Source organism: Ailuropoda melanoleuca, chromosome 17, assembly GCF_002007445.2.
Source record: "Ailuropoda melanoleuca isolate Jingjing chromosome 17, ASM200744v2, whole genome shotgun sequence".
NCBI classification, from domain to species: domain Eukaryota; kingdom Metazoa; phylum Chordata; class Mammalia; order Carnivora; family Ursidae; genus Ailuropoda; species Ailuropoda melanoleuca.
Genome location: NC_048234.1, coordinates 2,250,614 through 2,264,517, shown reverse-complemented (window position 1 = coordinate 2,264,517; position 13,904 = coordinate 2,250,614). Strand labels below are relative to the sequence as shown.

Here is a 13,904-nt window from a genome sequence, read left to right as displayed (position 1 = left end):
AGCTGCTAGGAGGGCGATGGCGTAGGAGCCAGGCAGAGAGGGGGAGGGGTGGGCCGCCCAGCGTCCCGGAGTTGGGGTGTGCGGGGTGCGCAGGGCGAGCAGGGGCCCCGGAGCCGCCGTGCCGTCGGGGCAGGGTTGTGGCTGTGAGTCCCGGAGATTGTGGGTGTCCTGCTGTGTTGTGGGGCAAGGTAAACCTCTCCCGGGCACCACCGTTTGCTGGTCTGGCAGCTAGGGGTTCGGGTAGGGCCCTCCCTGAGCCACGGGGACAGACAGCCTGATGGAGGGGTGTCCAGTTGTGTGGGGCAGAATTACAAGAGGTGGCCCTGTGGCTTTGGGTGACAGGTCCTCACTGGAAAGCAGGGCACCATCCATGCGGAGTTTGTCCGATGCGTGGTTTTATGTATGTTTTACGCAGGCATGTGCTCTCTTACACATATGAACTGTTTATGAACGGTCATTTCTGCATAGCTGGCATGGTCAGTGTATGTGCCAGGGAGGGCACCGGCGTACGGCGGGTATGTGCCCGTCTGGAGGGGGCTGTTGTGTACCTTTGGGTCGGAAGGTGTCACGTCCGGGTCCCCTTTCTGTGGCCCTGCCGAGGTGTGGCCCAGTGTTGGCGAGGATGGCCCGCTGGCTGCGTTTGTGGGTCTGCGTGTTGGGTGAATTGCACAGGGGGAGCAGGTCTAGAACTCAGGTCCGGAGGATCTGTGGCAAGTGAGAAACCCCCAGGGTGTGTCCCAGGTAATTGTGGGGCCGTGGGCACTGCTGTGTGAGGGGCTCCCGGGGGGGAATGTGCAGGTTGTGTTTATGGGATCGTGGGCAGCCGGGCCAGGACAAGGTTGTGTGTCTGTAACATTCTCTGTGGGATTCTTTTGTGACGTTGTTTGTGGGAGCCTGTCTGTGCTATGGGGCTGGGAGGCGAGCTGGTCAGAAAACACTTGTGGGGAGGGAGGTGGCGTGACAAGGGCAATGTGGGCCTCAGCGTCGAGAGATCAGCCGCTAGCCGTGTGTGCGTGCCTGCCTTCTGCGCGTTTGAGTGGCCGTGTGGGGCGGCTGTGGGGATATGTGAGGAAGAAGGCAGGGAGATAAATATGGGGCAGAGCAGGGCAGCAGGCGGGAGGCCTGGGTGTCGTCGGGGTGGCTCAGCAAGTCTTCGTGCGGGGTCTGAGTGCTTGCCCCTCACGGCCTGCCCAGCGTGTCAGGGTCACCGAGAGGAGAAGCTTGGCGGCGGCGAGGAAGCTAAGCTTGGACAGGGTGGCTTCTTGGCCATGTTTATGTAGAGGCCGGGTGTGACTCTTGTCACTGACATGGAAAAAAGAAACATGAAGTTTTCAGTCCCCTCCTCCGGCTTCCCCCTCTTCTCTGCCCCCCTCCCGATACCTCTGCTTTTCCTGCTCTTCTGTGACGCACACTGGGCCGCTCCTGCCACTGTGGAAGGGTCTGGGAATGGAATTTGCTCGCTAGGCAGATTGCTCAGAACAGGTTTTCCTCACCTTTGTGTCTGCGCGCGTGCGCGCGTGTGCGCACGCGCTTGTGTGTGTGTGTGTGTGTGTGTGTGTGTGTAGAGGTGAGTGGTGTGTGTGCTGCGCCTCGCCTGGCTGGGGGGGGTGGCTGCATGGAGGGGTGAGAAGGGCACTGTGGCCCGGCCCTCTGATGTGATGGAGTGGGGGCTGCTGGCCTCTGTGTGAGGCCCACACAACAGGTGCATCGTGGCTGCCGGAGGGGAGGGAGGCCTGGACTAGAACTGAGGAGTTCTGGCCATGAGGGAGCCTCGGTTCCTCATCTGTAAAATGGGGCTAAATCCTTGCCCTGCCTGTCTTCCAGCAGGGCTGTGGCACATGGAAAATGTACCTGAAAGGTAGCTCCAGTGCGGCGGCGGGCGGGGGGGGGCGCCTATGGCAGCCCCCGTGGAGCCCCTTCTCCGGGCCTGGCTAATAACAACAGCAGCGAACTCTTACCAAGCACGTACAGGGTACCAGGCACTGTTCTCAGTGCTTTTATGTGTGATCGTTCACGTACTCTCTGTAACACCCCGGGGAAGGAGGTGTTCGAATGATCTCCTTTTTTCCGATGAGACAGCTGAGGCCCAGAGAAGTTAAGCCGCTTTGCTGGTAAGAGGGAAAGCGGGATTCGAACCCTGGCAGTCAGGCTCAGGTTCCCGTGCTCTTCCAGGCCGTTCTCTGCTCCCTTTTTGAGTGAAGCTCTCCTCGGGCCTCTCTGTGCTCCCGCAACCACCCACCCACCCACACACACGCTTCTCCCCTGTTTCTGCAGAACCTAGCACCTGTACAGTCCATCTCAGAAGACCAGTGTGCTTCGACAATGACGTGGGGAGTCCCAGCCTCGGCAGTGAGGACCCACAGTCGGGTGCTGGGTGCTGGCTGTGGGGGCGCCCAGTGTTGACGAGCCAGGCACAGGAGAGATTGTCCTTGTCCTGTGGGTCAGGGAGGGCCAAGAGGAAGGTGGCATTTGAGTTACATTTTGGAGGCCTTTGGTCTGGGAAGAGGTTGGGAGAGGTTGGGTCTCTGGCCGGAGACGCGGCACAGGCAAAGACGGGGGGCTGGGGGCACGTTGAGGTGGGAGAGCCCCCTGGGTGCTTGAAGGGAGCCTAACACAAGGCATGATTGGAAACAAAGATTGGAACTGGACCCTTGAATGTCTGGCTGAGCAATTTGAATTTTATTCCCAACTCAGTGGGGGCCAGTGACGGTTTCCGAGCCCAGGGCCCATCCGGCCCGTGCCGGCTGGGGTCAGGGACCCTCAGTGAGTGGAGGGCTGGATGCGGGAAGGTAGGCCTGGAGGCAGGGGAATAACCTTGGGCCAGGCGAGTGTTAACAAGGGCCTGAGCTCGTTCGGGGGCCAGAGGCGGGTTGAAGGGACGGCTTCCAGAGCCATTCCCAAGCTGGGCCGCAGATCTGACCCGGCCTGGTGAGGGCTGGACGTGGGGAGCGAAGAAAAGGGTGGAGTCAGATGTGACACAGTTAGGGCTTAGCACGTGAGACCTTATGTGGTGATTTCTGTAACCTACTGGCCGCCGGTAGGCCCCTTCAGGGCAGGATCCGGTGGTCTGGCAGAGGGAAGAGATTTCGCATCTGGGTTCACACAAGCCCGGGTCTGCATTTTCACTCCAGTCCTCACGCTGCGTGACCTTGAGGAGGATACAGACCTCTGTGAGTCTCGATTTTCGCATCTGTAAAATTGCGATGGTACAAATACCAACTTTGGGTGGCCGTTCGGGAGAAATCGTGAGGCGAGACAATCCACGCAAAACCCTGGGAGTGTATCAGGCAAAGCATGAGTGCCCCAGACATGGTCACGTCATCCTTGTCATCCCCAGCTGCTGACCGGCTCAGTCCGGCACCGAGGCTGGCTTCCTTCCTGAGGGTGGACGGACCCCAGGAGCACTTTGAAGGAGGCAGAGCCATTCATTCCCCCAAATATTTTTGAACTCTCCCGTTATGTACCGGGCGCCAGTCTAAGCGATGATGGTAGCAGTGAGCAAAGCAGTGAACCCCTCCCTCCCTCGGAGCTTACGTTCTGGAGGGAAATGAACAGTATGTTTTGCTAGGTGCCAACGAGGCAAGGGAGCGGAGAGGGCTAGGAAGTGTAGGGAGGTGGGGGCGGCCAGGAAGGCCTCCAGGAGAAAGGGACTGGAGGCAAGGCTTCAAGGAGGTGGGTCAGCGAGGCGTGGGGCTGAGGAAGAACATTTTGGCCAGAGGGAACGGCGGGAGGTGCTCAGAGCCCCCCCACCAGAGCACGTAGCCAGTCAAGAGTGGGGAAACCATGAAAAAAAAAAAAAACAACCTAAAAACCACAGAGCCACCAACCTGCCATGAAGCCTGATTTCTGCCTCCTCTTCTCTACCACTTCCCCCCACTACTTTCCGGGACTGAGTTCCAAGATAATAAAAAGAGCTATCGAGTTTATAGAGTACTTACCAAGTACCAAGTACCCTACTAGGTACTGCCAGTCATGAGCTCATTTAATCTCTGCAGACAACCCTCCGAAGCGGGAAGGACTCATTGTCCCCACGTTACAGACAAAGAAACTGAGATACAGACAGGTTAAGGAACTTGCCCAGGGTCACATAAGTCCTGTCTTCACCTCCCGTAAAACCTAGTGGGGTAGTCGTCAGTGATGGGCAGTTGAACTCCGGGGAGCTGGGTCCAAACCCCGGCTTGGTTCGCAACAAGAAGGGGTCACAGATTGCCCCACCACCGCATCCTCTCCACTTGCGGTGAGGAGTTCAGCGCATTGAAAGCCTCAGTTTACTCATCTGTACAGTGGGGTTGATGACAGCGCCTACAGTGGCTGGCTGGGGTCCTTTTGAGTGTTGACATGAACTGATGCAGATAAAATGCTTAGGACTGTGCTCGTGACACGAGTATTTCCTAAATGGCAGTTACAGGTACCACGATGAGGGTGCTTCCGGGCGATCTCTAAGGGCTGCGCCAGCTTCGGACCTCCGTGGCTCTACGGAGCCCTGACAGGCCTTGTGCAGATACCTTGCCGGTCAGCACACAGCCACGGGGCAGTAGGCACCAAGGCCTGAGCAGGTGGGCAGGCCTGGCCAAGGGGAGGAGTGGGGGCTGGAGCTGAGCCTCCACTGTGCTCCCCAGTGCAGGCCTGCTACCTCCGGAGGAAGGGGCCCCTCCTCGAATTTTTTTCCCTTCTTCTGATTTTCACAAAAGGTACTAGATGGGCTGGTGGGCCCCTAGCGGGTGCTGTTGAAAAAAAACCCCACTGGTTTTCTACAGCACTTCTGAGAGCAAACGCGGGGGGCGGGGGGGTTGTACACCAAGGAATTCTCAGACACCGGTTGGGGATCCTACAATTCAACTCGATCCCGACACTATCTCCCCGCAGATACAGTCCGATCCCGCAGATTAAGGGCTCAGTCCATGAGACTGCCCACTTTACATGTTGGTCGTAAGTCCGGGCCTCCCATACTGCTGGCCGGCCAGCTATACATTGCAGGGTTTCCCATGAGCCCCTCTTCCAGCTTCGAGAATTTGCTAGAATGGCTCGTAGAACTGGGGGAGATGCTTACTTAGGCTTACTGGTTTATTGCACGATAATGGAATTCAGGTGGATAGCCAATTGAAGAGCTACAAACGGTGAAGTCTAGAAAGGTCCTGAGCGCAGGACCTGTCTCCGTCAGCTGGGGTACATACACTGCCCTCCTGGCCCATGAATGCGTTCACCGACCAGAAGCTCTCCGAACCCCATAATGTAGAGATTTTTATGGAAGCATCATGACGTAGGCACGATCAATTATTAATTCAATCTCCAGCCCTTCTCCCCTCCATGGAGGATGGCGGTGAGCTGAAAGCCCCGAGCTTCTATTTTTTTTTTTTTAAGATTTTATTTATTTGACAGAGATAGAGACAGCCAGTGAGAGAGGGAACACAAGCAGGGGAGTGGGAGAGGAAGAAGCAGGCTCACAGCAGAAGAGCCTGATGTGGGGCTCGATCCCATAATACCGGGATCACGCCCTGAGCCGAAGGCAGACGCCTAACCGCTGTGCCACCCAGGCGCCCCAGCCCCGAGCTTCTAAACATGGCTTGGGCTTTGGGGTGAACAGCCCCCAATATGAAACTCTCTAGGAGACCACCAAGGTCACCTCAGTGAGAACAAAAGATGCTCCCGTCACCCAGGAAATTCCAGAGGATTTAGGAGTTCTGTGTCAGGGATCAGGGTCAAAGACCAAATATTAGCACAAAAGGTGCTCCTAGGCCCCCATCACTTGGGCAATTATAAGAGTTTTAGAAGCATTGTGTCAGGAATGGGGGTGAAGACCAAATATATGTATTTCCTACAGTGTCCACAATACCACAGCTAGAAACCTGTCCTCCCTCCGGAGTGCCACAGTTACAGTCAAGAACACAGGCTTTGTAGCCAGACTTCCCCGGATCAGACCCCAGCGCTCCTACCAGCTGGTCACACATCCTTGGGCGAGCTGCCTGGCATTTCTAGCTTCAGTCCATTTTTTTTTTTTTAAGATTTTATTTATTAGAGTGCAAGAGAGAGAGCACAAGCAGGGGGAGCAGCAGAAGGAGAGAGAGGGAGAAGCAGACTCCCTGCTGAGCAGGGAGCTGGACAGCCCCCCATCCCAGCACCCCAGGATCATGACCTGAGCCGAAGGCAGACGCTTCGCCGACTGAGCCACCCAGGCTGTCCGTTTAAAATGGGGAAGCTGGGCCGCCCGGCCGGCTCAGATGATGGAGCACGTGACTCTTGACTCCAGGGTTGTGAGTTCGAGCCCCACGTTGGGTGTAGAGATAATTTAAAAATAAAATCTTTACGAAGGGGAAGCTAAGTTGCTCCGTTTCGAGTGGGAGCCGAGGAGGCCATGCAAGTGAAGTATGGGCTCTCGGGGGTCCCGGCGGCCCAGGACTATCGTGGAAGGGGTGGGGGAGCCCTCTCCCTCTTTCCTCCCTTTACCACCAGAACTGGACACCAGCCCGCACGTGGGGCAGCGGGGGGGGGGGGGCGTTCTGCGGGATTCCCGCCCCACCCGCAATCCAGCAGCTAAACGGGGCTCCACCTGAGCCAGTAATGACGTGTGCCTCGCAGCTGGAGCTGTTAGAGCTTTTGGACAGCACCCCTCTTTACCACCTTCCTCCTTCTCCAGGAGAGGAATAAGAGCAGTCTTTCTGGGAACAAGACATGGGCTGTGCCAGGGAGGCCTTGCAGCCCAGATAGTAGGACTAATAAAGGGGAAAAGAGCATGGTGTTTTGGGGAAGGGGGCATTTACGAGGAACTCCCGCTGCAGGGTACCTCAGAGGACAAGGGTGGCCCGGGGCATGGGGAAGGAGAGCGTTCCCGGGTTTCCTGGAGGGTGGACGAGAGGGGCCTCAGCTCAGCAGGCCTGGCTCGGTGAACAGACCCCCTGTTATTCCCAGCTGTGTGTGACTGTATGGCTCTGGAACCCAGATCTTCCGCTGAAAACCGGGACCCCAAAGTCCTGACTGTGCCCGCCACAGGGGAAGTGGCTGTGAGGGGCTTTCTGTGCAGTGGCCGCCACAGCTCAAATCAGGGTCACCGGCTATTACTTTCGGATGGGCATTCCAGCAAGAGCTGAGGCCAGGGGTTGCATTTCCCTTCCTCCTTTTTAAGCCAAAGTCCCAAAGCCAGCAGCGTTCAGACTAAGGAGTGGGACCCGAGCTTCTTCATGCTGGGTCTGGAGGCCTTTCCAGTGCCCTCCAGAGATGGGAGCAAGCTAGCATGTGTGTATCAGTCTGTGGTCTTTGGTGGTCACCTGGCACCAGAAACCTCCAAGATTTACGGGGGGCTGGGGTGTGTGTGAGTGTGTGTGTCGGTCCTCTGCTAAATTGACTGTCTAGCAATTGAGCCCAATAAAAAAGCTCTAGCAAACCCATTTTGATATGTAAAGGAGGCCATTGTAATGAAAGACAACATGCAAATCTTTGATTTTCTTTGAGCCCCGAAGACTGGGCCAGAGGGACTTGAGAGTGACCCACGAGGCTTCCCTGGACCTGTGGGACTGAGCTGTACCGCTGTGCTGTGTGCAGCTGAATTGGGGACATGCAAATGATCTTCTGCTGGTACTCCTCCGGGCCAGCACACCCGGGCTTTGCAGTGACGTGTGTGACCTCCCAGGTCCAGCCGGACGCGGCGACACGAGAACCCGACAGGCTCCCAGGAAGGGGTCAGGGTGTGCAGAGCAGCCCGGGCATCCTCTTTGACCCCAGGTGCTGTGCCACCCCCACCTCCTGGGGTCCTTTCCATGCCAGCTCCCTTCCTGAGGACATGGTTTGTTTCTCCCCAGAAGGAAGAGGCCCCGCAGAAGGGACTCGTTGAGCCACCCCCGCTCCACTCCATGTTCGCTGTGCCCTCAGGTGAGACGGCGCGAGCGCCCGCAGCTGGGGGGGGGGGGACTGGACATGAGGCAGGTTTTCGAGGCTGGGGAGCCCTGCGAAGTGGTCAGTAGGTGTCATGGGGCCCTCCTCCTCCTCCCGGCAGGAGAGAGGTGACCACTGCTTACGTCTCTGGTCTGCGACTTTGGAGACCCTTGACCTTCATCATGACCTGAGCTAGCGCTGGCCTCCTCCAGCCCCAGATGTTTGACAGGATAGGGCTGGGTGCCGGCCAGACGAGCCTGGCGAAGGTTAACCCCTGCCTTCTGTGGCCGGAAGTTCATCAGTCTTTCTTCAACAGCCCCTCTCCCCCCACCCCAGGCCCTCCCAACTCCCCTCCCTGATCTCAGCGGCCCCGCCCCCTCCGCCTAGCCTCTGACATCCTCCCCTGGCCTCTTCTCCCCTGTCCAGGCTGGCGCCATGCCCCCCCCAGCAGAGGTGACCGACCCGTCCCATGCTCCCGCTGTCCTGCGCCAGCTCAATGAGCAGCGGCTCCGAGGCCTCTTCTGTGACGTCACCCTCATAGCTGGAGACACCAAGTTCCCTGCTCACCGCAGTGTCCTGGCTGCTTCGAGTCCCTTCTTCAGAGAGGCCCTGCTTGCTTCAGCTCCACTGCCCCTCCCACCAGTTACTGGGGGCCCTCCCCCCAACCCAGCCACCACCACAGCTGCCGCCTCCTCCTCCAACCCCTCCTCCTCCTCCTCTTCCTCCTCCTCCTCCTCCTCCTCCTCCTCTTCCCCCCCTCCGGCCTCACCCCCCACTTCCTCCCCACCCCGGGTCCTGGAGCTGCCAGGGGTCCCAGCAGCTGCCTTCTCTGATGTCCTCAACTTCATCTACAGCGCCCGGCTTGCTCTACCCGGCGGCGGAGGGGACGGGGCTGCAGTGGCAGAGATCGGAGCTCTGGGGCGGCGTCTGGGCATCTCCCGCCTGCAGGGCCTGGGGGAGGGAGGCGATGCCTGGGTACCTCCCGCCCCAGCCCCCATGGCCACCTCGCAGCCCGAAGAGGATAGCTTTGGGCCTGGGCCGAGGCCAGCCGGGGAGTGGGAGGGTGACAGGGCTGAGGCCCAGGCCTCTGACTCGCAGGCCCCCCTGTCCCGGCGGCCGCTCCCCTGCCCGCGATGTGGGAAAAGCTTCATCCATCCCAAGCGGCTGCAGACCCACGAGGCCCAGTGCCGCCGGGGGGCCGGCACTCGGGGGTCTGCTGGGCTGGGATCTGGGGGCTCTGGCCCCAGCGGCCCCGCGGGAGTGGATGCCTCTGCCCTGCCCACCCCGGTGGGCTTCCGAGGCGGCCCCGAGCACGTGGTGAAGGTGGTGGGCGGCCACGTGCTGTACGTGTGCGCGGCCTGTGAGCGCTCCTACGTGACCCTGTCCAGCCTGAAGCGGCACAGCAACGTGCACTCGTGGCGGAGGAAGTACCCCTGCCGCTACTGCGAGAAGGTGTTCGCGCTGGCGGAGTACCGAACCAAGCATGAGGTGTGGCACACTGGGGAGCGCAGGTGAGTGGCCTGGGGGCCGGAGGCGGGGGCGGCGGCGGCCAGGGGCGAGGTCAGGAGTCGGGGCACCAGGGACCCCAGCGGGGGGAGGACAGGGGAGGAGCGGGCAGAGTGTGGGGCCCAGAAAGTCGCCCCGAGACCGGCCTGCTGGCGCACTCGCCCCTGCTCCGTGTCACTGGTGCAGCCGCCTCCCTTCCAGCCTCGGTTCCCATCCCCAATGCTCACTAGCACCTCTGGGTGCCGGGTCGCCGGTGCTGTGGGGAAGGCCGGGCGGGAAGAGGAAGTTGCCCACGTAGGAAAAGACGGTGGGGGGAGAGGGGCGCATGCACGCCCGCCGGGAGCTGTAAGGTGTCTTTCCCCGAACGTCCCTGCTCGTGAGGCATTTCCCCCGTTGTGTCACCGGAGCTTCAGAGGAAGGCTTCGTGGGTTAGGCCGGCCGTGTGCTTATTCCCGGTTCGCAGATGGACCAGCCAGTGGGGGGCCCTGAGCTAGCACTGGTACCTCTCCTGAGGCTGGCAGGATGGGACAAGCAGCATGAAAGGAGGGTGAGCGCACGGCTGGGGGAGTCGTAGGTCTGAGTGGAGGACATGGGGAGCTGAGGCCTTGGCTTCGAGCCGCTGATGCCGCTGATGCCGGTGTCTCTGTCCCCGCCCCATCCCCTGCTGTCCTGGCCCAGGTACCAGTGCATCTTCTGCTGGGAGACCTTTGTCACTTACTATAACCTGAAGACCCACCAGCGAGCCTTCCATGGCATTAGCCCTGGCCTCTTAGCCAGTGAGAAGACACCCAATGGCGGCTACAAGCCCAAGCTCAATACCCTCAAGCTGTACCGCCTGCTCCCCATGCGCGCGGCCAAGCGGCCCTACAAGACCTACAGCCAGGGGGCCCCCGAGGCCCCCCTCTCTCCAGGCCTCAACACACCGGCCCCTGTAGCCTTGCCTGCCAGCCTTTTTTTTTTTTTTTTTTTTTTTTTTTTTTTTTAGTGGTGGAGCAGGGGGTGGGCCGGCCAGCACAGGGGGAGCCCAAGCTGCCTCGGTCATCACTTACACTGCTCCCCCGAGGCCCCCCAAAAAACGTGAGTACCCACCACCTCCCCCTCAGCCTGCAGCCACACCAACCGGCCCGGCCACAGCGGGCAGCCCGGCCACAGCCGCAGGGCCGGCCACAGCCACAGAGGAGGCCAAGGGCCGGAACCCACGGGCTGGAAGGACTCTGACCTACACGGCCAAGCCAGCCGGCGGGATTGGCGGGGGTGGGGGTCCCCCTGCGGGGCCTGGCCGGGGCCCCTCTCAGCTACAGGCCCCACCTCCACTGTGTCAGATCACTGTGCGGATCGGCGAGGAGGCCATTGTCAAGCGCCGCATCTCAGAGACTGACCTGCGCCCTGGGGAGCTGAGCGGAGAGGAGGTGGAGGAGAGCGAGGACGATGACGACGAAGAGGACGAGGACGACGACGAGGACGAGGACGAAGACGAGGACGACGAGGAATCGAGGGCTGGCGGGGAGGACCAGCTCTGGCGGCCCTACTACTCCTACAAGCCCAAGCGCAAGGCCGGGGCCGCAGGCGCGGGCAGCAGTGGGGGCGGCGCGCTGCCCCGGGGCCGCCGGCCGCCGCGCTGGAGACAGAAGCCGGAGCGCAGGAGCTGGGAGGACGCGCCGGCGGCCGAGGGCCCCGCGGGGCGCGCCCGGGCCGAGCGGAGGCACCGCTGCGGGGATTGCGCCCAGACCTTCGCCACCCTGAGGAAGCTGCGGAAGCACCAGGAGGCGCACGGCGGGGGCTCGCACGGCTCCCGCGCCGGCCGCAGGCCCTCCAGCCGCTTCGCCTGCCCGCACTGCGCCAAGGTGTGCAAGACGGCGGCCGCCCTGAGCCGCCACGGGCAGAGGCACGCGGCCGAGCGGCCCGGGGGCACCCCCACGCCCGTCATCGCCTACTCCAAGGGCAGCGCTGGCACCAGGGCCGGGGACGTCAAGGAGGAGGCCCCCCAGGAGATGCAAGTCTCCTCGTCCAGCGGGGAGGCCGGTGGCGGGAGCGCAGCGGCTGCGGAGGGAGCTTCCGAGGCCGCCTCTCTGCAGGACCCTGTCATCTCAGGGGGTGAGGAGCCCCCGCTGGTGGCAGGAGGGGGCACCTATGCATATCCGCCTGTGCAGGAATTTCCACTGGCTCTGATTGGGAGCGGCAGGGAACAGTGGTGGGAGGGGGAAAGCTGGCAGCGAGGGGCCGGTGGGGGCAGGGGAAGGGGACCGCGTGGAGGGGATGGGGGCTGCCAAAGTCACCTTCTACCCAGAGCCCTACCCGCTCGTCTATGGCCCCCAGCTCCTTGCCGCCTACCCTTACAACTTCAGCAACCTGGCCGCTCTCCCGGTTGCTCTTAACATGGTCCTACCTGATGAGAAGGGTGGGGGAGCCCTTCCCTTCCTTCCAGGGGTCTTTGGCTACGCAGTCAATCCTCAAGCAGCACCCCCTACTCCCCCAACCCCACCTCCCCCAACTCTTCCTCCACCAGTTCCCCCTAAGGGAGAAGGGGAAAGGGCAGGGCTTGAGAGAACCCAGAAGGGAGATGTGGGGTGAGCTCTGGGCCCACCTCCCCCCTTTCACCAGATGCCACCCTCCCTGAACCCCCTGCCACTACCAGCTCCCTGGCTTCCCTGCCCCTTGGGAGCCCCTCCACACTCTTGTGCAGGGACTTGGGGGCCCCTGGAGCTCAGGGGTCAGGCTGCTTTGTGTGAGATTGTAGTTTTTCCCATCTCCTGGGAAGGGATCTTGGGTGGTTCCCCTCTCAGTTCTCCTCCAGGGAATGGCCTCCATGAGGGGCAGGGCCAGCTCCCATCCTTTCTTCAGCCCTCGGGGCAACTGAGCAATATACTTATATGAATCTCTACTCACGGCCCCCACCAGCTCTGAATGTCTAACCCACCCTCCTGATTCGTAAACCTGGGGGGAAACCATCTCTCTCACCTAGTGACCTCCCCTCATTCTGAAGCTTTCTCTAAGCCCCCGCCTAGATGCTTCCCAGCACATTCCATTCTCCGTGGCCCAGGGCCTGGACCAGACCATTGTGATACCTGACACCCGCCCATCTGGGAGCATGGCTTCGGTTCCTGTTCTTCCCAGGGGTGGGTTTCTGCTTCCCTGTCTCCTCACGTTAAGATGCCATGCCTTCCTTGGCTTCCATGCCTTCGGATCTTCCATATTCCTCCTCATTCTCCTAGATTCTGGAGATGGCCTCTTCCAATCCAGGTCAGGGAGGTGTTGGGGGGAGGGCTACCCATCTGTTCCACGGCTGCGCACTTTCCCAGCCCAGGGCAGCACTAATCTTGGCCCTATCTTGACCCCCAAATCCAGTGAGCCCCAGATTCTTCCAAGGCAAAGAGGTGAGTAGATCGCACCTCTTCCTGCCTCTACCTATGGCCTCTTCTGGGCTAAATCAGATTTGGGGGCCAGGAGGGAGGAGCTCCATATGGGATGGGGAAGGGAATCTACTTTCTCCGTTTTTTTGTTTTTTGTTTTTTTTTCCTGATGGTTTCTCCCAGACTAGACCAAATAGCCAGAAAAGTGATGGGGGTTGGATGGGTGGGTAAGCCCAAGATTTGCACATGACCTCCCATCCTTACCTTTACCTCCATCTTCCCCAGTGTTGCTTCCCTCACCATTCACTCCAGGTGGTTTTTGGGGAACCATCCTACTCCCTTGGTGGGCTTTGGGGTATCCCCACCAACTTTTCCTCCAGAATAGCACCTTACACCCCATCTTTGACTCAGTTCCCCACACCCAAAGATCCCAGCCTAGGGATGGGGTGCAGGGACCTTAAACAGTCCCTAATCCCTAATTTGCACTAGTTAACCCTGGTCAGGGGTCCATATGTTTCCTTCCAGTGGGGGAGTTGAAGAAATGTTTGCTCCTAATTCTCCTTGACGACCGGGCGTTCCCACTCTGTGATTGGATGAACATTTCCCATCCCACCACCTCCCCCCCCCAAAAAAAATAGCTCACAAGGGGAGAGTCAGTTTGGGGAGCAAATCTGATAAATGGGAATTAGAGGAGTGCAGTTTAAAAAGGGGAAAGGCTGCCACCATTTAGATGGGAGCTTTATCCCAGCTACTGTTTTCCGGGGCCAAGATGGCTGCCCTCTCTCGTGGCTGAAAGGGCAAGATCATGGCTTTTGGAGGGAGGTGAGCTTGGGGAAGGACCAGGAGCACCCTCCCGCCTCCTCTTACCCTCCTAGTCTATAGGAAGAGGGAGGTTTTTGACAGGCTCCTGAATGTTAACCACGGAGGAGTGTCATTCCTTCTCTCCTCCTCTGTCTCTTTGCACTTTTCCTGGTCTTGGCCACAGTCCGAGTAAAGAGTTTCCTACTGAATGTACCAAGTTCCAATTTTTAAGGGGGTAAAATGCTTAAAGCAGAAAAATGCAAAAAAAAAAAAATCACTAAAAAATTCCCACAAATCTCGTTTCTGGCACTTTAGAAAAACTGCGAAAAAAGAACATAATAAAGAATACATATATATATATATATATATATCTACACACAA

General features: G+C 59.5%; 1 protein-coding gene across 1 annotated transcript; it reads left to right on the top strand.

The window, feature by feature from the left end:
- The first annotated feature begins 7,793 nt into the window (after positions 1-7,793).
- ZBTB4 (zinc finger and BTB domain containing 4) lies at positions 7,794-13,797 on the top strand. Its single transcript, XM_034646714.1, is given in 5 exon segments — positions 7,794-7,863; positions 8,293-9,377; positions 10,051-10,329; positions 10,331-11,557; positions 11,559-13,797. Coding segments are annotated over 4 exon segments (2,967 nt in total). The 5' UTR covers positions 7,794-7,863; positions 8,293-8,301; the 3' UTR covers positions 11,944-13,797.
- Positions 13,798-13,904: the final 107 nt, after the last annotated feature.